Source organism: Hemicordylus capensis, chromosome 11 (genome assembly GCF_027244095.1).
Source record: "Hemicordylus capensis ecotype Gifberg chromosome 11, rHemCap1.1.pri, whole genome shotgun sequence".
Lineage (NCBI taxonomy): Eukaryota > Metazoa > Chordata > Lepidosauria > Squamata > Cordylidae > Hemicordylus > Hemicordylus capensis.
The window spans coordinates 11,706,130-11,730,127 of NC_069667.1; the positions used below are offsets into that span (position 1 = coordinate 11,706,130).

A 23,998-nucleotide genomic window follows, 5' to 3' on the forward strand; every position below is an offset into this window, starting at 1 on the left:
CTCCATCTCTTAATTGTGGAAAGAGAGTTCATTGCTCAAACTAAAGGAAGGCCTTGTTCATGCACGGACTAAACTTCATGTATTGTTTTGAAGAGCTGAGAGAGGCAGCACAAGTCTGTCGGCTTCCAGGGTGACATTTATACAAGACGATTGTGCTTCTCGCCACAGATTTAAATGCCCTCTCAAGTGTTGTATTGGAGAGCCAGTCTAGTGGTAGCAAGCATGAATTGTCCCTTTGCTAAGCAAATTCTGCCTTGGCTTGCATTTGGATGTAAGATATTCCCCTTAGCAGACAGGGCCAGCTTCAGTCCCTGGCAGCATCTCCAGGTAGGGCTGGGAAAGACTCCTGCCTGCAACCTTGGAGAGCTGCCACCAGTCAGTGGAGGCAATGCTGAGCTTGATGGACGAAGGGTCTGACCCGGTGTAAGGCAACTTCCTATATTCTTACCTACACATTAGGTAATTGTGTTTCATCACTCAGTGATGGAGATCAAATAGTGCCGGAGGCCACACTGACTCCTGGAAAACTCTGTTTCCAGTCTTATCATTCGACCATTGATTCCTCTTCATTGGTATGACGTCTTCCAGCCAATTTCTCACTCATCTTCCAGCATTTCTTCTAGGCCATATATTTCAAACTTCAAACCGTTTCAAGAGAAAAGGTTACCAAGCAATCCATTCAGCAGCCAGGATCCAGAGTTAAACACATTCAAGGTCTTAAGGGTGCCTAGAACAGGGCTGCGCAACTTCAGCTGTGGCTGGACTACAAATCCCAACATCCCTGACAGTTGGCCGCGATGGCTGGGGATGATGGGAGTTGTACTCCCGACAACAGCGGGAGGGCTGAAGTTGGGCAGCTCTGGCCTAGAGGGGTTCTTTACTTTTGAAACAGCAAGTAGAGATGTGCACGAACCGAGTGGGGAATGGTTAAAAAAAAGGAAAGGAAAGGAGGTCCATACCTGTTCTCTGCTGCCACATGCAGCTTCCTGCTGAAGCGGTGCTTGGTCCAAGTGCCCCACACACACACACACACACACACCCCGTGCAGTGCCATTTGTGTGGTCAGCATGGTGTTGCTGACCATGCAAATAGTGCCACGCATGGACGGAAACAATGTGTGTGCTGGTGCCATGCGGGGGTACTTGGGCCAAGAGTTGCTTCAGCAGGAGGCTGCATGCGGCAGAAGAGAGTAGGGAAGGACCTGCTCTCCTTTTTAAAAAAAAGGGGGGGGGGAGATACCACTTATCTGCCCGCGGCACCGAACTAGTTCCGACCTCATCCGAACCGGTTTGGTGCCGAACCGGTGCACGAACCAAGGTTCGTGCATATCCCTAAATAAGCACAGTACCTTGCTCTTCAGTTCTCAGCAGTGCTCCCAAAGCTTCCAAATCCTCCAATTTTTATTCCTTTTTGAGGGAGAGGTTTGGGGATTTTTTGTTGCTGAAAAGAGCCACAAAATGACTCAGCACTACAAAATGGTGGCAGGAAATGTTGTCGGAAGTCGTTTCCGGCCACTCAAGAACCACAGACAGGCCAAAATAAAGAAAGACTAAAGAAACTGAGTCCCTATGACCCAACTGTGGATACATGGGACTGTGGGTGCCAGGACCACGGGCAACGAGGGCCACCTGTTGTAATTGCTCTAGAAGTTTGCATCCATACGACTCTTAGGGATTCACAAATTTTATGCTTCGCTCGCTAGCCAGCCATTTTTACTGGCACGCAGGCAGAGGGGCTTAGGAGAGAAGTGGGTCTTCCATTCTTTGCACTGGGTGGTAAGAAACACGGGGAGCCCCCTCCCCGAATACCTGCTGCATCTTACCTTCTCAAAAATGGCAGAGGGGATGAGACCTGTGGCGCTGGGGGTCCTGCTCACCAGAGGTCCAGAGGCACTGAATGCCCAGCTCTTCTCTTTCTCCTGTTTGGTGATGGACTGTCACTTGCTTTAATTACAGGCAGATCTCCAGAGCGGTTCTTATTACGGATCAATCAATGTTGAAGGCCAGCTCAGATCAACAGGTTAGCCCACAGACTGGTAACCTTTTTTAAAGTGACTGTGTTTCAGCGACAACATGAACAATTGCCATTCAAATCAGATAAGCACTTGGCCATAACAAAAGCTTGATTGTGGGCCACATGCAAAACTTTATGCATGCCAGATTGTAGGGCTGGTCTGTTTGTGTTGATTTGCGAAGAATATTGTGTGTTATGCAAAGAATAACACAGTCATCCTGTAAGCTTTCAAATAGAACACTAAAACCATAACAGAACCAAAACTTATAGGTCAATATTATGGGTCCTGGAATCAGTGTTGCCTGTGACAGGGATTCCCAGGTGTTGTCGACTACAATCCCCATCACCCCCAGCCAAAGGCCATTGTAGTTGTGGATGATGGAAGCTGTAGTCAACAGCATCTGGGAATCCCGGTTGCAGAGAACACTGCCTGCCTGGGATATTCAAAGAGCTTTGTGGCCTCAGGGACATAGTCTAAAGGTTGATGCTTAAGGGAACCACGCCTTTGTGATCATGCCGCTGTGCTGGAGAGGAGAGTGACCTGAGTTTTCTTTCAAGGTTCCGAACCTTGGATCCGCAGATGCTGTTTGACTAGAACTCCCATCATTCTCAGTGGCTGGGGATGATGGGAGTTGTAGTTGTACAACTATATACTGCTTTCCAAGAAAAGTTCTCAGAGTGGTTTACATCGAAAAATAAGAGGGATGGGGACCAGGTTTGCAGTAGCGAGCATAAATTGTCCTCCTTGCAAAGCAGGATCTGTCCTGGTTTGCATTTGGGGGGGTGACTACATGTGTGCGATGTCTGCTGTAAGACATTCTCCTTGAGGGATGAGGTCGTAGCTCTGTGGTAAAGCATGTGCTTGCAAGCAGAAAGCCCCAGTTTCAATGCCTGGCAGCATCTCCAGGTAGGGCTGGGAGAGACTCTTGCCTGAAACACTTGGAGAAGCTGCTGCCAGTCAGTGTAGACAGGACTGAGCTAGGTGGACCAAGGGTCTGGCTTGGTATGAGGCAGCCTCCTATGTTTCTAAGATGAAAAAAGCAAGAAAGAAAAGATTGTAAAAGCTTTGAGTACCTGATGGTTGAAAAGCAGGAACTAAATCTCTGAAGGCACAAAACATAAGTAATTACAGCGCTGACTACAAAGCACATGAAAACAGATATCCCAAAAACCAGCGACCACAGGGTGGTTCCTGTAATATTGTCTTGATCTCTCTGCTGCCAATGCAAAGCAGGATTCTTTTTCTGTAACAAGCCAGTCTTTGTTTTCCTGTCAATATTCCATTTTCTGCAGACTTGACCAAGAGTCAAAAAATGGAATCAGAGTTGAGGGGATAACTTATTTCTGGCCTCCTAGGAATGGTATAATCAAGGAAATGTGGAAGGATAACCCCCAGCATACCATCTCCATAAATGCAGAGCTTCCCATTTTATGAGGTCTTTTAGTAGTGGCTACCAAATGTGACAAGAGGCATCTGCTGAAATCTAAGGCAAATAAAGGCTCTTCTCCCTCCTTAAACTAAACCTACAACTGAAACAAAATGTTGCACTCATGGTCAGTGTTCCCTGAAACAGGGGATTCCTAGATGCTGTCCATTTAGATAAACTGGTCACAGTTTATTATATGGTATCCTGGTCTCATATTAGACAGCAGGAAGCAAATCTTTCCTGGGCAAATAAAAATAAAAATCCTTCAACCTGTGCCTGAATTGCACTGCTTAAAACTGTGGAATCTAAACGGACTTGCCTCTCTGCAAACAGAAAGCTACTAGTTGGGCTCTCTTGTGAGAAGTTGCAAGAAATCTGTTCTCCCTGCTTTCTAGATTTCTATTTTGACTGTCCCGCCAACAGAGCTCGGACAGCCAGCGGTCTGCATCGTTGAACTGTGTTCCTCTGCCATGACGTGCATGAAGAATACCTGTGAGTATGCCATGTCTTGGTTTTCATACCATTGGGGGTCTTCTAGTCCAACCCACCACTCAGGACAGGAATCTGCTACAGTGGCTAGAGTGCTGGACTAGGACCGGGAAGACCCGAGTTCAAATCCCCATTCAGCCGTGAGACTTGCTGGGTGACTCTGGGCCAGTCCCTTCTCTCTCAGCCTAACCAACTTCGCAGGGTTGTTGTGAGGAGAAACGTAAGTATGTAGTAGACCACTCTGGGCTCCTTGGAGGAAGAGCGGGATATAAAATGTAACAATAAATGTACAAAATAATAAGGCAGCTTCCTCTGAACATCTGGGGTTCTGCAGCAGCTTCTACGCTTCTGCATTGCTCAGCCCTGTGACTGAAGCATTCGTTCCCTTTCCATCCTATAAGTGCATGGTACAGATCATAGTTGAAATTTTGGTCTTGACAGTTTCTGCCAACTTAGTTAAGGACTCCAGCGGCAGGGTCTTTACCTGGTCCTTTGCGGGGAGTGCAACCCCAGCTAGTACAGCCTGAACATAATTCATCTGATTGTGTTCAGCCTGAACATCATCATCATCATCACCACCATCATCTGGGCATAGGAACCACCAGCCAACTAGGGATGTACAGAACTGGTTCTGTTCAAACCCAACTCAAACAGAACCGAGCTGTTCTGTTCAACTGGCTTTGCCAGTGGATGTAGGGACACGTGGAGATGTCTCAATGGCGTAGTTTGTGGTGATGTCATCCTCCCTGATTCAAGATGGCGGATGTGTGCAATACTAGGTGGAGAATTGAGTATGAGAGTGGGGGTGGGGTCTTGGCAATCTCGGGAGCAAATGTTGGGAAGTTCTGCTGTAGTTTGAGAAGTCGCCACCATGCAGTTGCCGCCTCTGCATTATAGTGTGTCTTCTGTTTGTTATTAAAAATCACTTTAATAAGCTTTTGTAAAGGGATATAATTATGTATTCATACTTCAGGTCAATTGGACGGCTAATGCTCATTCATTAAAATGACAGATGGTTATCTTAATTTTTTAAACTCTATTATAGCACACCACAGGAAGCCCCAGTCTGGGAAGCTTGAGTGCTTGGCTTTTTTTCTGGTGACTGAGCTTCCAGCCGTACTGCCAAATGGAGGGTAAACCATGTTCCTCTGCCCTGTTCACCCCACTTGGTTGTGGCTTGCTTTCAGATGTTTTCTTTTAGTCCTGGAGCATTCCCCGACGGCGATTCTACTTGGTTTAACCACAGAAGGGCAAGTGCGCATTCACATATTGTCTAGCTCCAAGTTGAAGTCTCTGTGAGCTATCGGGGAACACTCCATACACAATTCAGGGTTTTCACTGCGCATTGGAGCATTCATCATCATCATCATCATCATCATCATCATCATTTATTTATTAATCCAATTTCTATACCGCCCTTCCAAAAATAGCTCAGGGCGGTTTACACAGAGAAATAATAAATAAATAAATAAAGATGAATCTCTGTCCCCAAAGGGCTCACAATCTAAAAACAAACATAAGATAGACACCAGCAACAGTCACTGGAAGTACTGTGCTGGGGTTGGATTGGGCCAGTTACTCTCTCCCTGTTAAATAAATAGAATCACCATGTTAAAAAGGTGCCTCTTAGCCAAATTAGCAGGGGTTGTGACTACAGCATTGGTTTAGGGTAAGAGATCCCTTGGTTCAACCTTCTCCCTAGCCATGAAGTTGAGAAGAGCCGACCTTGTGGAAGCAAGCATGAATACATTTGCTAAGCAGAGTCTACCTTGGTTTGCCTTTAGATGGAAGACTACATGTGAGCACTGTAGGATATTTCCCTTCGGGGATGGGGCCATAGCTCAGTGGAAGAGCATCTTTCTGCTTGCGTGCAGAAGTCCCCAGGTTCAGTCCCTGGCAGCATCTCCAGAAAGGGCTGGGAGAGACTCCTGCCTGCAACCTTGGGAAGCCATCGCCAAGCAGTGTAGTAGACAATCCTGATCTAGATGGACCAAGGCTCTGACTCCGTATAAGGCCGCTTCCTAAGTTCCCTAAATTGCCACAGTGCCTTGGCCCATCCCTGCATGTTTGACTTGCATAACTCAACCTACAGAAGCAGCATCTCTTTGCTCACCCAGCTGTAGGTGGGCCAGGTAGGTGTGCAAGGCTTCTCACTGCACATGAGATCAGCCAGCCCACATCTGCATAACAGAATAAGGGCATAAACTGCTTTCAGACAGGACGCTCTTTATCTTTGCCGGTGTTCTTCATTGTAAGGCCTGGCAGACAGTGGCGCCCCCAGAAACCCTTAGTAATTAATTAATGGTTTATTGGGCCTGTGTGATGCTTCAGCTGAATACTCTGCACGGTCCCCCCAGCACCATATGGAGGGGACCGTTCTCACTGTGCAGTGCTGCACTTTGCCCAGTACCAGGGGTGTGTGTGTGTGTGTGTGTTCCTTTAGGGAAACTGAGTTCTTTTGAGCTCTTGCACCACCATCTTGGAAACCACCTAATGGCACAGCGGGGAAGTACAGTGGTCCCTAGACTTACGAACTACTCGACATCCGTAGTTTCCGACTTACGAACGACAAAAATGACCGGAAGTCGTTGCCGGTTTAGATGCGGCTTCCTCGACTTACGAATTTTTAGATGCGGTTTCCTCGACTTACGAATGTTTCCAGACCTCCGTGGGTGCGCTTTTCGACTTACGAAAATTTCGACCTACGAACGTGCGTTCGGAATGGATTAACTTCGTAAGTCGAGGGACCACTGTAACTTGCCCAGGGAGCAAGGGGTTGCTAGTTCGAATCCCTGCTGGTATGTTTCCCAGACTATGGGAAACACCTATGTTGGCTAGCAGCAATATAGGAAGATGTTCAAAGGCATCATCTCATACTGAGGGGGAGGAGGCAATGGTAAACCCCTCCTGTATTTTACCAAAGGCAATCAGAGGGCTCTGTGGTCAACAGGAGTCAACACCGACTTGATGGCACAACTTTAATTTAACTTTTACCATCTTGGAAGGCAGAGTGCTGGGAGGTTCTCAGTCCTTATTACAGTCACCGACCAGAGAGATCACAGTACAAAAAGTGCCTGTTTGCAGCGCTTTCCCCATAGAGCTCTTTAGAGAGGGCACCGTCTCTCTTAAAGGGCCCTCCCAGGCCTGAAAAAAGTGCAATACTAGGCAGAGATCGGCACAATGGGAAATGGCTCTCACGCTGGTGAAAAGCAACTTGTTGCTTTTAACTTGTCTCCCAAGAGGCAGCAGAGAGGAGGTTGTATATCCTGTCCGTGAAGAGAATGCCTGAGAATCGGAGCTGTCACCAAAAAGGCCCTACTCTTTGTGGAGGCAAACTTTGCCTTTCTGTGAGATGGGTCCAGAGCACGAACCTCATCAGAACTGAAGTGCTGATGGGGAGGGACTCGCACAAAAAGAGACATTCCCTGAGATGACCAGAAGTTTGAAGGTCAAAAGCAGTATATGGGCAGAACTCGGGTGCCCACTTCATGGCATGCTGCTGGATGCTGGCCAAAGCACAATTACTCTTTTAATCCATCATTTGATGAAAATAGGTGTGAACGTGACTGATCTCCCCCTTCCCACAATTGTGTAAGATAAGCATTCAAATATGCCTGACCTTGGCAGAGAGGACAGACACATTATCAGCGTCGTTGGCTGACTGGAACTAGACTCCTTCTCCTGGCCCTAAACACTGCAACTCTCATGATGGGCTTGTGAGGCCTATTCATTGTTCTTCCTGCCAGAAGGATAATTCAAAGGCAAACACGGACAACTGTTGTCACTAATGCAGTTAGACCCGAGTAAATAAAATGCCACAAAAACATGCGCCTCTGAGACTCTGACTCATCGCAATAACCTCCGAGGTAATCAGGTAATTGTATAGAAAGTAAAGTGAACTTTGATGATTGATGGCTGTTTTAACTGAAAATAGATTGTGTGACAGCACTGAAGCTAGGAAGATGCTTCCGTTTCCTCCACATCTCTTCCCCCTGCTGCATTTGCTTATTTATTTATATTTTTAAACATTACATCTAACCCTTTTAATTAAACATTCTGCTGACAGCTTACAAGAATGGTGCAAAAGAACAGTAACAGTTGTGGTCCAGTCATTAAAAATTATACAACAAAGCAGTCATTACAATAGAAATACAGTTGTCCCTCTTCAACCGCGGGTTTCTAAGATTGGCAAACTGCCACCCCCCTCGCCAACCACGACTTGAGTATTTGCAGTTGGTGCCATTTAAAAAAACAACAACACCTTCAGTCTTTTTTTTGGGGGGGGACGATTTCTGGGGTCACGGGGTCAATCCAAGCATCAGGGGTTATGAGGATCGGGTGGGTGGGCTGATTTTGGCTGGTTCGGGGGGTCATGGGATCATTTCTGGGCATCGAGATCTGTTTGGGGGGTCAGGGGATCTTTTTTGGAAGTCGGGGGGATTTTTTTTACCTTTTTGTGTGGATTTTTGGCACTTCGGCACTCTCAGTTCCCCAAACCCCCTGTTTACAATGTAATCCTATGCCTTGCCAACCACAAATTCACCAACCGCGAGGGTTTCCAGGAACAGAACCCTTGCAGTTGGTGAGGGACAACTGTATATGCGTCTGCAGCAGCACAGTTAAAAGTCTTGGCATTTTTATTTTTAAAAGAGAGTCTTTGCCTGGCACTTAAAACTCATCAAACTAGATGACGGGTCTCAAACTGTGGCCCTACTTCAGATGTTGGCCTACAACTCCCATCATCCCTGGCTGCTGGTCTTTGGGGCTTGGGATGATGGGAGTTGTAGGCCAACAAGAGCTGGAAGTTTGAGACCTCTGAACTGGATGGTGGCTGTCCGCTCTAAAAGATTCTCCTTCGGGAACGAGGCCCTAGTTCAGTTAGAGCATCTCCTTTGCATGCAGGAAGTTCCAGGTTCACTCCCTGGCAGCATCTCCAGGTAAGGCTGGAAGAGGCTCCTGCCTCAAACCTTGGAGAGCTGCTGCCAGTCAGTGTAGATAGTACAGAACTGGCATGGTCTGTCTCAGGGGGAGGCAGCTTCCTACACTCAAAAGGCTTTGGGGATGGGGCTGTCGCTCAGTGATGGAGCTGGTAGACAATATTGAGCTAGAAAGACCAGTGGTCTAACTCGGTATAAGGTAGCATCCTAGCTTCCTATGCTGGGTGACCAGCTTTAGAGATAGGATTCCAAAGGTGCGGTGTCACTGCAGAAAAGGCCCTGTCCCTAATCAACATCTGCTCCCCCTCTGATGGAGGGGTTGGATGATTATCTTAACCAGTGGGCAGGCTCATATCAGAAAAGGTAGTCCTTTTGGATACCTGGAATCCATGTTGTGCACCCCAGGTATCTTTAAAGGTTAAAGCCAGCCTTTTGCAAGCCCAGAAACAGGCAGGCAGTTGCTCTGAAACTGGTGAGATGTGTTGTGGCAGAGGCTGCACTTATTTATTTATTTATTTTAATTTCATATCCTGTTCTTCCTCCAAGGAGCCCAGAGCAGTGTACTACATACTGAAGTTTCTCCTCACAACAACCCTGTGAAGTAGGTTAAGCTGAGAGAAGTGAATGGCCCAGAGTCACCCAGCAAGTCTCACGGCTGAATGGGGATTTGAACTCGGGTCTCCCCGGTCCTAGTCCAACACTCTAACTACTACACCACACTGGCTCAGTATTCATACTCAGAATACTGGCTGCAGTATTCAGATCCCATTGTAGCTTCTGAGTACGACAGCAAATGTTTATGGATACATATAAACTATGAACTACGAATATTTATATACCGCTCTTCAACCCAAGTTCTCAAAGTGGTTTACACAGAAAAATAAACAGTACATCCATAGGATGGCCACCTCTCCCCAAAGGGCTCCCAATCTAAAAATAAACGTCAGATAGACACCAGCAACAGCCACTGGAGGGATGTTGTGCTGGGGTTAAATGGAGCCGGTTGCTCTCCCCCTGCTTAATCTATATTAAATTCTAATATATTGCTCTCCCCCTGCTTAATCTATATAAATTTTAACTATTTTAAAGTGGTGATTCTCCTATGAGAATCACCACTTTAAAAGGTGTCTCTTTGCTGAATTAGCAGTAGCATTCAAGGGCAGCCCTACATACAATAACTGTAGTAGTCCAGCCTGGATGTAACCAGGTCATGGCTGGCAGTGTCTAGGCTTCACATGCACAGCTTCTCCCTCTTGGCCTGAGTCTGAATGCAAACTTTCTTGCTGGAAATATGTATTTCCTTAAGAACTTTTCCATGAATAAAGCTGAAGATTGATTTTGCATATTAATGGGTGGAATAACGTTTAAGATATTTTACTCATGACTTGATTTCAGGGTTTAAAAAAGAAAAGAAAAAACTCTTGTCCCCTGGGATAGAAGTGTTTTTAAATTACAAAGCTGTGTGCAATTTTAAATCCTGTTCAGGGTGGATTCACATGACCAGGTTTTGCTGCATGGTAAGCAAGTTTATCATACAATATCGTTGTTGCCAAACACTACTGTCCCAGGAAACGTTGTGCTGAAACTGCATTCTCACACAGTTGTCATGAGAGGAATCCAACTTGGGAGCAATCTACGCACCGCACAACATGAATGCACAAGGAGAGCAGTCATTGTGGCCTGGATATGATAGAATCTGTTCTTGTTTTAAAGTTTGATGTTTTAATGTATGTCGTTTTATTGTAAACTGCCCAGAGATGTGAGTTTGGGGCATTATATAAATATGGTAAATAAAATAAATAACTATTCCAGGAAATTCCAGCCCATAACCATAATGAACCATAACCAGCCCATAAGGAGGAGCGCTGGTTTTGTGTTAGCTAGCATGAATTGTCCCCTTTTGCTAAGCAGGGTCAACCCTGGTTTGCATTTTAATGGGAGAATACATGTGTGAGCACTGTAAGATATTCACCTCAGGAGATGGGGCCGCTCTGGAAAGAGCATCTAGGTTCCAAGTTCCCTCCCTGGCAGCATCTCCAAGACAGGGCTGAGAGAGATTCCTGCCTGCAACCTTGGAGAAGCTGCTGCCAGTCTGTGAAGACAATACTGAGCTAGATAGACCAATGGTCCGACTCGGTATATAGCAACTTCCTATCTTCCTCTAACCAGTTGTTGCTGACTGCTGAGGTCCTCTGGGATTAGAATTCTGATCACAGGACATTGAAAATGGAAGCCTTCAGTTCCTGTAATCAAGTTGTGCCCATTTTTTACCAGGCAAAGTCATTTTGCGTAGATAACATTGCTAGGAAAGTTCGGAAAGGAAATATATGTTATAGAATTTTTAATGTATGTGCTGGTAAAAGAACCATTTGAAATTGTGAGGATTTAAACGTCAAGTATTATTTTTATTGAATAATTACCATATATGGTTAATTTGAATCATAGTAAATTTGAATCTCAGACAGATCTTCTGCTTCTCTTGAGCATTTTAAAATTATTGATCTGCTTGAGTGTAAAAAATCTGTTAAGAACAATAAAAGCTCAAATATGATTATTATATTCAGAATTCCTTCTTTAAAATACCCAAGAAAGTATTTAAACCTCCCCTACACACACACACACACACACACACACAGATTCTGGTGTTAAAAGTAGTACATTCAGCTAATTTCAGTGACAGAATTGTGAATGCAAATTTGGATATCTGTAGGTCACTGGGAAGTATGACTTTATTTCACACACCCACAAATAAACTCTTCAAAATATATGATAGCCTTAAAAATTGCACAGTATAATTAGGTCTCCAGTCTTTTTAGTAGATTAATCAACTTTAATTGATTAAAATTTAGTAGCAACACTCAACTTGAATTAACTCTTATGCAATATTGCTCTAGTTGATTAATTGGTTGGACCCAATTTTAATCAGTGTGTGCTTTTCAATCATTGAAGCTGGTCATTAAAGTCACTCTTGTTATCTTTTTGAGGGCACTTTCCATGTGTTCCTATAATTCGAACTGGGAAAAGAACATACTAAAAGATGGCTTTTCCTTCTCATCACAACCTGTAGCTTTTTTGTTGAATTTTCAGTTATCTAAAATATTCACCAGTATTGCAAAAGAAAGAGAGAAACCACCTATATTGAGATATTGGTAATACGCAGATTTTTTCTACATTTGTGCACTTAAATAAAATGCTGATGATTAATCTTCTAAAAGTTGTTTAATCAGCTGACAGCCCTGATAGTAATTGTTAGGGGCTGACACACTCCACACCATTACACACATGGTGGACTGTAATGTTTGCACAGTTGTGCAGGAGCAAAAATTGTGTACAAAGGCCTCACTGTTGCGAAATGGTGTAATTTTTGTGCTTGCACAGTGCTCTTGTGCAAAAGTTGCATTCCGCTCTGTGCATAATATTGAGCAGTATATTGGCCAGTATAGTTAAATAATGGGGAAAGATCACTCTTTCAGTTCTGCTTCATATCTGTGCTGCTTGATTGGCTTTCTTCCCCCTTTCCTTTTGTAACTGAATTGCATGATTGCCCATTTTAACAACAATGCAAAGTATAGGAGAGCCTTGTTAATTGTAGTATCACTATCCACAGTTTTGGGTATCCGCGGCCAGGTAATGGGCCACCCGATCTTGGTAAATGTGGCGGGGGGGTTAAAAAGGGTTAAATCTGCATATCTTTAGAGGTCATTTCTGGCCGCCATTTTGAGATCAGGAGCCATTTTATTGCTCATGTTGCCTTAAAAAAAACACACACACACACACACACACACACGAGAGACCCTGTGATTTCTAGCTTTTTTTTTTACACTTCGGGGGGCACTGCTGGTCTGCTGGGGGCCCACGGAACACAGTAAGCCACTCTCCTCCACATTTCTAGGGTCTTTTACCCTGTTTTCCAGACACTTTTCTGACTTCCAGGAACCTAAGCCCCGGATCCCCGTAGCCCCAGTTACGCAGTATTCATGTTCTCTGTATCCACGGTAGTAGAACGGAACCCCCGCAAATACTGAGGTTCTCCTGTATTTTGGGTGGATAGTGATGATCCTTTTTTTCCTATTAATCTCTTTCAACAGACTTGGTCCATTTAACTTGCTCATCCATTAGAACCGCTAAAGAAGATTTGGAGCCTGTTGTGGGGCAGTTATTCAGTGTGGATATGGAAACAGGTAACGTTTGTTTAAAAGATAAAAATGTCCTAAGTAGCAGTGTCACCTCGGCACCCCCATCCACCTACACTGTGTAGTTGTAGTAGTATTTTTATTTATTTTTACATTTTATATCCCACTCTTCCTCCAAAGAGCCCAGAGCGGTGTACTACATACTTAAGTTTCTCCTCACAACAACCCTGTGAAGTAGGTTAGGCTGTGAGAGAAGTGACTGGCCCAGAGTCACCCAGCTAGTTTCATAGCTGAATGGGGATTTGAACTCGGGTCTCCCCGCTCCTAGTCAATCACTCTGACCACTACTTGATGCTGATATAACCACTGCTGATAGTAGTTTCTGAAATAGGTTAGTAGATAGTTGTTGCTATGCTTTGCAGGTAGACAAAATGATATGTTTTATTGGAGAAAGTTACATCAGAGTTGTCTGTGCATTTTGGATACACTGCAGTCCTCCCACAAAGATTTATTTATATTTGAGTACTTCAAGCTAGTAAAATGCATGATTGATCTGCTAAAGGTTCTTTAATCAGCTGAATTTCACATGGATAGGCATACAATGGCTATGTCTGTCATTGGGAAACTCAACTGATACAGTCTCCAAGAGAGGACTGTACCAGCTGGACAGGCATATGAGTTAGAATTTCATAGTACTCTTTATCATACAGAATAACAACAAATCAGGCGATAAATTCAGAGTTCTATCTATGCCGGTTTCACTCCTGCAACTCAAAACCTCCATTAGCAGACCAGAGACATGCTGTGAATCCATTTGCTGTTGCGCCATATATATCTCCTGTAATTTAACTTTTTTTTCCTTTTTTTAAAGCAGTTTTCTATAGATCTGAAAGAGTCAAAATATGAAAAAGTGGTTAGGCTGGCGCTTAATGTCGTCTTGTCCTCTCTTGATTTTTTCCCCCCTTAACATTAATCTTAATGCTTAAAATGATCTGGTTTTGAAGTGATGTATTGTTTAGAAGCTGCCTGAAATTCTTTTGGAGGAACTCTGTGATCAGGAGGGTCCTCAGGTGCACTGAGGCACTGAGAAGCTAGTTTTCACTGACACATAGGCCTTTTTATCATCAAGATGAGGTAGTGGTCGTATTTTAATTAAAATGTCAGAACAAATACTGTTGGAGTTATTGAAAATGAATCACCAGATAAAGTGATCAGTGGGCCATGGCAGGTCAGAGAAGCAAAGTCACCTAAAGAAGAGGACTCTATTCATTTTCCTGCCTAAATGAGGAAGAAGTGATTTTTATTTTTTTTACAAGCAGTAGTAACTTTTAATATATTAAAAAGAGAATCTTCCACTGTGTTCAGCCCCATATTTTTCTGCCCGTCCCCTCAGAACAGTATGAAAAACGGAAGTGCTCTTTTGGAAAACAATCATTTGATAGTCATTTTTTTAAAAAATAAAATAGAGTTTAAGGGAAAACAGAGTTGTCCTGTAGTTGCCTTTCTGACATAATTTGGCCACCGTTCTTCTCTCCTGCAAAAGTGACTTACAGACATATAGCTTGTTTCAATTTTATTGAGGTTTTTATGGTGCAGGGGGGAAATGGCTTGACTAGCAAGCCAGAGGTTGCCAGTTCGAATCCCCACTGGTGTGTTCCCCAGGCTATGGGAAACACGTATATCGGGCAGCAGCGATATAGGAAGATGCTGAAAGGCATCATCTCATACTGCGCGGGAGGAGGCAATGGCACTGGTCGCCAGGAGTAGACACCGACTCGACGGCACACTTTACTTTAGGAGTCCAGGAAGCTGCTTTATGTTGAGACCAGAGGCAATCTTTTCAGCGGACCTTGAGGATCTTGTCCATGGCCTCCTGTCTCCGGGGAGGGGACCTCCAAATGTTCTGGGGGGCCTTCCACAGGGACTTGCCCTGCCGCTGCCCCGCGGCCTTTATGCGTCTCTAGCAGCACCACACAGATCAACGTGGGGCTCCCCCTTGCCTTGGAGGCCCGCCTCTGCCTCTGGGCCCCACTAGCCCAACGGCCTGCCCCTTCTCTGCTGTCTCCGTCAAATGTCTTTGCAGTGCTCGGGCTGCCGAGAAGGGGAGTCCAGGAGCTCTTCAGACACGCTTCTGCCCCCCATCTCTCTCTGGGCTGCACTGGCCCAGCCCCCTTTGCTGCGTGTGGAACTGGAGCGGGGAAGCTGCTGGTGGTGCCTTGCCTTATCCGACTGAGCAGGTGATGGTGAAGTGGTTCCTGCGCCCATGGGAGTTGTGCCCCTGCCCCGCCCCAAAGTGAGCGGAATGGGGGAGTTGCAGCAGGTGCAATTGCCAAAGTCAGGCAGCTGGCGGGAAGGGGGCACGGCAAGATGCGGTGGGCTGGGGGAGGGCCTTGTGATGGCGGGGGGGGGCACTCTCCGAAGCCCCTCAGGTCCAGGCTCCCAAATGACCTCCCAAATGACCACTGATTAAGTCAGACTGTTTGTCCATCTAGCTCAGTATTGTCTGTACCGAGACTGCACAACTTGGGCCCTCTAGTTTTTGTTGGACGACAACTCCCAGCATCCTTGGCTGTTGGCCACTGTGGCTGGGGTGATGGGAGCTGTAGTCCAACCACATTAGGAGGGCCGAAGCTGTGCATCGCTGGACTAAGTGACTGGCAACAGCTCTGCAAGGTTTCCGACAGGAGTCTCTCCCAGCCTTCCTGGAGATGCTGCCAGGGATTGGACCCAGGATCTTCTCCATGCAAAGCAGTCTTTTGGAGATGTCTTTCTGCACACTTGTCCCTAGCCTTTTGGGTGCCTTTTTTGAACCGCGGACTCCAGCTTGAATTACATACCCCCAGTAAGCCATAGCATATGCTGTACCATATTTACCTGAATGGAAGGTGACTCTGAATTGTAAGGCCATGCCTTTAAAATATGAAGGTTAAACACAGGTTATACCTATCTTTACCCAAAAGAAAGAGGCCTCCAAATCGAAGATGCACACCGCACTCCCCCCCCCCCTCGATTTAACAGTCAAGAGCCTCGTCTTAGATTTGGGTAAATACAGTTCCTGGCGTTAATACTCACTATCTCATACCCATCAAAATAATGGCAATGGAAATGTTTTCTTACCATTTCAGAAAGTGGGAGTGCAGAAGCGCAAAAGCCCAGAATTCTCTGGGCGGTATATTTCAACATGAGGGACTCCTCCGGTGTGGACAGAGCTTCGTACAACTACCCCGCCAACGTCTATGTTTGTTCTGGGCCAGATGGTGCTTTAGGAAATGACTGTGCAGTGAAACAGGTAAGGAGGTCTCGTAACTTTCATGTTGGGGCTGCAAACTTCCCAAGAAAGACAGGAGTCCCTGATGTGTCCTAAGGCATTGCCTGTTTGTTCTTAGACATCTTGCTGAAGTTAAGCAGATCTTGGTCCGGTCAATGCCTGGATGGGCGACCACCTAGGAATCCCATGTATACTATTGCAAGTTGTATGATGGAAGACAGGTGGAATGTAAAAGCCTTCTGTTAATATGTGAACTTTTTACAATTTGCCATGGTCTGTGAGCCAACCGAGAAATTTTACTTTGGTTACCCTAAACCAGGACTGTTCAACTTCAGCCCTCCTGCGGATGTTGGCCTACAACTTCCACAATCCCTGGCTACTGGACACTGTGGCTGGGGATTATGGGAGTTGTAGTCCAAAAAGAGTTGGGGGCCTAAGTTGAGTAGGCCTTCCCTAAGTCCTTGAACTGTATTTACCTGAATCCAAGACTAGGTTTTCCCCAAGCTATCTGATGTTAGAAATATGGGTGGTGGTGGTCATCTTAAATTGAGTCCTCTTCTTTTTGGGTAAGTATAGGTATAACCTCTATTTTTAAGGGGGTCTTCTTAAATTCAGGTTTGTTTTCTATTCAGGTAAATACAGTATCTTTTTTATTTGTAGCAAATCATGTAAAAATATCTGATAGAAGCCTTATGTTTCCTATAAGTCTTTGATCTAATCCTTTTAACAAGCAAGTTATTGCCTTGTAAAATGAAATTAAGGCTACTCTTAGCCTTTGAATATACAGATTAGATGTGAAAGTTCGGGCTGTGTCAGCCATTCTGTTTTTGTGGTTTTTTTAAACACCACCATTCAAAATGACTTTAAAAAATTGCAGCTAATTAAAATTTCTTGCGTTTATTCTGTGGCTTGAGTCGTTTAAAAATTAATGGTTGCTATTGCCTTGTGAGCTTCCACAGCTGGAAAAGTTATCCTTGCCATGCTAACACAGAAGCACTGAGAGGTGCCACCTAAAAATACTTTGGCCCTATTCGCACATAACGGGAAACCAGAGTTGGAGGGGCCTGAGGTTGAATTTGTACATTCGAACATGTGCGACTGCGGTTCAGACACCAAAGTGGCCTGAGATTTCCCTCCCCAAATTCCAGTATCAACCTTCGGTTTGTAGTGGGTTTCACCACTTGTACCTGAGGTTCCGTGCCTTGTAACCTCAGGAGTTGGGGCAGAAGCTTGCTTTGGCTCTGATTGGCTGCCGGGGCTGTTCTTCATTCCAAAAGGAAGCGCACACAGCCAGTTTCCCCTCCTCTCTGTAGTGTCCCTGACTGCAGAGAGGGTGCTGCCGGTTACATCCAAATGTGGACAGGTAACCACCGAGGTGGGATGGGGAAAGTGGAATGGAACCGCAGGTCCGTTGGAGCTATGGTTTTGCATTCCATGTGAATGTGGCCTTTATGCACTCTTATCCAGGCAAAAATGTCTACACATTATATTAGTTGTGACTGGTGTGGACACAGGCACACGCTCTATTCTGTTCCTTATCAATGGGACTTAATAGTTCTTGTCTCTGGTGAGATGAGTCCAGAGTTCCTTACATGGTTCCCTACTTTAACTGTTCAAAAACAGACTCAAGTGGAGATTTCCATCAGGGCAGGCTTTAAAAGTTGTAAGCAGCCGTTGCATATCCTGGCTTGTGACGATGAGGTCTTGGGTAGTATGCTGCCCAAGCAAACTACCTCTGCATTATTCCTAGCCACAGTGGTTGAAGGCCAGGGATGCTGGGAGCTGCAATCCAAAAACAAGTTATCTATGACCAGATGTGGCATAGTTGCTTGACAAACACATCACATTGATGAGCAGACCTTTCAACAGAATAATGGTTTATTCTGCATTCTCCTAGTACAGGGCTGCACGTCTTTGGCCCTCCTGCAACTGTAGGGCTACAACTCCCATCATCCCTGGCTCTTGGTCACTGTGGCTGGGAATAATGGAATCTAAAAACAGCTGGAGGGTCAGAGTATAGAGCAGATCTAGACATTTCACAGAACCCTGATTTGTTTCATCTAACTGTCAGAACCCACAACAATCATCAAACCATGATCTCAACCCAAGATTTGACTTTGTCTGGTTTCTGTTAGCCCATGTCTAAACCCACAATCACAGTTTAATCTTGGCTTGTTTCAGTAGCTTCACCCTTGCAGAGTTCTCACATAGAGTCGCAAGCCTAGAACATGGGATGGGACCCAAACAAACCACAGTATTATTGTTATTATTTCTTGTTTACACAGTCAGACAAGTGTTATTGACTGGTTTGTTGTTATTATTATTTTATTCGATTTCTATGCCACCCTTCAAAAAATGGCTCAGGGCAGTTTACACAGAGAAATAATAAATAAATAAGATGGATCCCTGTCCCCAAAAGGCTCACAATCTAAAAAAGAAACATAAGATAGACACCAGCAACAGTCACTGGAGGTACTATCCTGGGGGTGGATAGGGCCAGTTACTCTCCCCCTGCTCAATAAAGAGAATCACCATGTTAAAAGGTGCCTCTTTGCCAGGTTAGCAGTACAGTGAAACAGACTAAGATTTGGAGATTGTCTGTGGCACTGATCCAGGTTTGTTTCTTTTTCTTTTTTCTTTTTAAAAAGCCCTAGTTAAAATATAACTATGACTCTGAATATGTATATACCACTTTTCAACAAAAGTTCTCAGAGTGGTTTATGCTGATTGAATGAATGCGATAAATACGGATATGATGAATATTTATATACCACTTTTCAACAAATGTTCCCAAAGCTAGCTGGCTGGCTGGATGGATGGATGGATAGATAGATGAAATGGTTCCAAAGGGCATACAGTCTAAAAAAGAAACATTAAGATAGATACCAGCAGCAGCTACTGGAACGCATGCATGAAAAAATAAATAAATAGGATGATTCCCTGTCCCCAAAGAGCTCACAATCTAAAAAGAAACTCAAGATAGACAGCAGCAGCCGCCACTGGGGAGACTGTGTGCTGGGGCTGGATAGGGCCAGTTGCTCTCCCCTTGCTAAGTATGAGAGTATCACCATTTTAAAAGGTGCCTCTTTGCTCAGTTAGCAGGGATGCTAAACTATATGTGCTTCCACGTAATGTCTGAACCCTCCAATAGTCTCAGAATGTGGAACCAGGGTACCTACACATTGAACTAGGCATTTGATGGGCAGATAGGTGTCCCCAAACTTGCAGTGGTGAAATAGCAGGAATGAGAGAGAGATTTACAGGAGAGGTTTAGCTGGAGGTAGAGGAGTTTAAGGGTTGTATAGTTCCATTCACTTTGAGAGGAGAGCTGGTCTGGTGGTAGCAAGCATGACTTGTCCCCTTAGCGAAGCAGGGCCTGGCTGCATATGAAAGGGAGACTAGAAGTGTGAGCACCGGAAGATATTCCCCTCAGGGGATGGAGCTGCTCTGGGAAGAGCATCTAGGTTGCAAGTTCCTTCCCTGGCATCTCCAAGATAGGGATGAGAGAGACTCCTGCCTGCAACCTTGGAGAAGCCGCTGTCAGTCTTTGTAGACAATGCTGAGCTAAATGGACCGATGGTCTGACTTGGTATAAGGCAGCTTCCTATGTGTGGGATAAAATGAGTGAAGGCAGAGTTTGGATTTTATCCAAACAAATAAATGAAATAAATTTATTTCATAGATTTTATAAAATAGATTTTATCCAAACAAATGTATTTATTTATGTTTGTTTGTTTGTTTGTTTGTTTATAGAACAATTTCCCAAGAAAAATGCCTATAACAAGGCAAATATGAAGTAAGCTTCTTTAGTACTTTATTGCAGTCACAGGCCAGTACAGTTAAATATAGTTTTGTACTTAAAACTATAAGCCAGCTGGGGTGGTCGGTATCATGGCCGGGGGTGGGGAGTGGGCAGGCAAATGCTCATGGTGTTTTTGACAAGGTCTACAACACCCCTAGAGATGGCAAAGAGGTGATAGCACTGCAAAACGTTCAGCTCTCAGTGTGTTCTCATTGCCCTGACCATCGGGCCTGCAGGGGTCAAATTTGCAGTGGTGTTTGAAAAGCTCTAAAAGCCCAAACACTACTCTGAAATTGTAATGACGTTGTCAGAGGAATGGAAATGACAATTGGCAGGAATGCTCTCCAGAAATTATTCCATAGAGAGAGGACAACCATTTGTTCACTGTTATACGAATACAACGAATATTTTTTATATACCGCTTTTCAGCCCAAGTTCCCAAAGTGGTTTACATACATAAATTAAAAAAAATTAATTAATTAAATGTCTCCCTATCCGCAAAAGGGTCACAATCTAAAAAAGAAACAAGACACCAGTAACAGCCACTGGAGGGATGCTGTGCTGGGGATGGATAGGGCCAGTTGCTCTCCCCCTGCTCAGTAAAGAGAATCACCACTTTTAAAATGTGCCACTTTTCTCAGTTAGCATAGGGCTAACCTAACATTAACCCTGAGCCTTTTTTCTGTGCAAAAATGGCTACAATTTTACCTTAAGCGTTTCGGGGTAGGGATAAAGAAGAGTACTAACACATTGAAAGTTGGAAGTGCAACTGTGCTCTTGCCTCTTATCCATCTCTAGGGTGGTAGACACGGGCCAAAATCACTGTGCGCCATGGTCCCCTGAGTTTGTACAAAGTTTGACGGGCCTGGCTCATGGACTAGGGTGGGCATGCCATTGCAGAAGTAGATCAGCTCTTGGCCTGAATCAGCAAACACATCAAACTGCTTGTTCTTTGGATTTCTCCCTTTGAAATAGGCAGAGGCCATCTTTGAAGAGATGTTTCCATATGAGGAATTCTGCCCGCCACCTCCCAACCCAGAAGACATCATCTATGATGCAGATGGGACTCAGCCAGAGAACCCTGGTAATCCGACAGAAGCCACAGCAGAGACTTTGCCTGAGAATAGCAGTAAAGAGATGGAAGGACCCCATGAGGAGGAAGCCAGTGAGGAGAACAGGCCCTAATCCGGTTCTGGGTGAAGTTTGGCCCTGTCTGAAGTACAAGCAAAACCTTTTCATCATCTCCGCTATTCCAGTGGGAACTTCACAGAGATGCTTAATAGCCTCCATCGGAACAGCCTCCATCGGAAAAAGTCTCCATCAGTTCATTTTGGCCATGATACATAAGCTAAAGCGTTATACTCCTGCCTCGCTTCTCTTGGAAATCCGTTTACCATTTTGTAAGCGAAATGTTGCCATCTTCCACTGCATTGCAGTTTGCTGAAATCGGCTGCTGCAAAACGTGCAACCTGCTTTGCAAGAAAAAGGTGGGGGAGAAATAAAATTCTGTTCCTGGAAAACCACTCTCGGAGTAGATGAGTGAGCAGGTGTTTGGAAGTTGGGCTTTCTGTGTTTAGTGGTCTGGTAGGCTGTTTCGTTGACTTGAAGGAAAGATGGAAGTTGAGTGTTCCTTGTCCAGCTTGCCATAGAGAATCTCTCTGGAGCTCTGCTGTCCAATGCTCAGCAAAAATACGTAATCTGATAGTGCTTAAATGTAAATAACCCCTCATAGAATCATGAAGTTGAACAGCATCATCTAATCCAACCCTCTGCTAAGTGCAGGAAAACGAGAGCATTCCCAACAGAGATCTGTCCAGCCTCTGCGATGATATATCCAGTGAAGGAGGCATTCATCACCACCACCACCACCACACGCACACACTAATTGGTTTCATTGCTGAACTGCTCTTTTCATTTCTCCTAATGTTCAGCCCAAATCGACCCTCCTCTATCTTGATCTAGACCTGCTCTCTAGTGTAGCAGAGAACAAGCCTTCACCCTCTCTTATGTGACAGCTCTCCAGATCTTTGCAGAGTGTGATCATGTCCCCTCAGCCCTCTCTTGTCCATACCCAATTCCTTGAACATTGCCTCATAGGGCTTGTTTTCTAGACCCCTGACCCTCTTCATTGACCTCCTTTGAATCTGTTCCAGTTTGTCAACATCCTTCCGAAATGGCATTCCAGAGACAGTCATCCAAATGAGGTCCGACATGGAGAATCAAGTGGAACAATGACTTCTCATGGCTGGAAAACTAAGGTTCTATTAATGCAGCCTACAATCACATTAGCCTTTTTTGCAGCTTGGCTAAACTGCTTGGCTCATAATCAGTCTCCCTGACTGCAGAGTTAAACCCTGCAGATCCAAACCCTGTATTGAGTAAACCCTAAGATCCATTTCACATTGTACTACTGCCGCCAAACCAAGTATCCTCCATCCTATATCTGTGTGCTTGCTTTTTTAAAAAAACCTAGCAGTCGTAGCAGTATTGGCCAAAGTACAGCGCTTTGCATTTGTTTCTGCTGACTTTCATTCTGTCAGTTTCAACCCAGTCTATCAAGGCAGTTTTCAACAGCGTTGCAGCTGCACATGGCCTTTAGCACCTTGCCTGGAAAAGTAGCAGGATGGCAGCCAAGCAGTTAAGGATCTGCTTCTGAAGGGAACCATGCCCCGCCCACGCCTGCACAAACCGTTTGTGCACATCCGTAGTTCTTATGGGCATTGCACATAGGGGTCCCATCAGGCTCCCAAGAGCCCGGATTCTTGGCTTCCCCCGCTCCTTGGCTCAAGGAAGTGGGTGCGTACACACAGGGGGCACACAGCAATTGAAGGAACAGGTAGTCGGCCTGAATACCTGTCCATCACTCCTCTTCCACTTGGTCAAGGTGCATGCTGATTTGACCAGTGAGGCAGTGCTGGATGGAGCTGTGGGAGGAGCGCATAGCTCCCCCGTTGCCCCAGTGATGCTGGCATGCTGCTGCATGCGCCACAAGGGTGAGGAGGGGGAATTGGGGCTCTGCCTTACAGGGATCTCTCTGTATGCAAGTGTTGTGCCCAGACAGGGAGAAATTCTTCCTTGTGCTTTGAATCCCCATTGCAAACATTAAGACTAAGGTCATGCTTTTCCTGATATTTCAATATTTGTAGGACTTATGGTTATTTAAAAAGAAAAAAGAAAAAGAAGCTGAATCTGGGTGGAGAGTTGGTCTTGTGGTAGCGAGCATGAATTGCCCCATTTGCTAAGCAGGGTTTGCATTTGGAAGGGTGGCTACAGGTGAGCACTATCAGCTGTCAATTGTTCCCCTTAGGGGATGGGGCTGTAGCTCAGTGGTAAGAGCATCAGCTTTGCATGTAGAAGGTCCCAGGTTTTTTTCTCTGGCATCTCTAGGTAGGGCTGGGAAAGACTCCCACCTGAAAGTGTGGAGATTGGCCACTGCCAATCAGAGTAGACGGTACTGAGCTAGATGGACCAATGGTCTGACTCTGTAAAAGTCAGCTTCCTTTATCCCTAATGTAAAAATTTAGCCTGCTGTAATCCTTGGCGACGCCTCCCAAATCAGGGATTATTCTAAATTGTGTGTTCTTCGATGTGGTCTCTGTGCTTTACACTAATGGGCTTTGCGCCTGCCCAGAGACCATGTCAAGAAGTTTCCAAGCTTCTCTCGAAATGCAAGGTTTTGGTGGTAGTGCCCCCCCCCCCCCCCGTGATGTGTGCCTGCACCGGCTTTTCCTCCTCAGTCTTTCTTCATCCACTGATGGATCAACCTCTTCTTGAACACTCCATGCTTCTTTCTGAACACACAGACAAAACACCCATGTTTTGCCATACCCCCAAACAACGGAGGCCTATGACCCATCCTGGACCTCAAGGGACCGAACCGTTGCATTGCATACAGATGTTATCGGACGATCACAGTTCCACTCATCCTC

General features: G+C 45.2%; 1 protein-coding gene across 2 annotated transcripts in view; it reads left to right on the forward strand.

Moving 5' to 3' along the window:
- CHM (CHM Rab escort protein) overlaps positions 1–21,592 on the forward strand; it is an 86,046-nt gene extending 64,454 nt beyond the window's left edge. Inside the window, exons 11-16 of one of the 2 annotated variants that reach the window (XM_053274082.1) lie at positions 1,956–2,019; positions 3,836–3,932; positions 12,955–13,047; positions 16,125–16,288; positions 20,021–20,063; positions 21,045–21,183. In XM_053274082.1, coding sequence (XP_053130057.1) covers positions 1,956–2,019; positions 3,836–3,932; positions 12,955–13,047; positions 16,125–16,288; positions 20,021–20,062 — 460 coding nt within the window. In that variant the 3' untranslated portion in view covers position 20,063; positions 21,045–21,183. Of the gene's footprint in view, positions 1–1,955; positions 2,020–3,835; positions 3,933–12,954; positions 13,048–16,124; positions 16,289–20,020; positions 20,064–21,044 lie in introns of both variants that reach the window. The other variant, XM_053274081.1, reaches the window with a different exon arrangement.
- Positions 21,593–23,998: the final 2,406 nt, after the last annotated feature.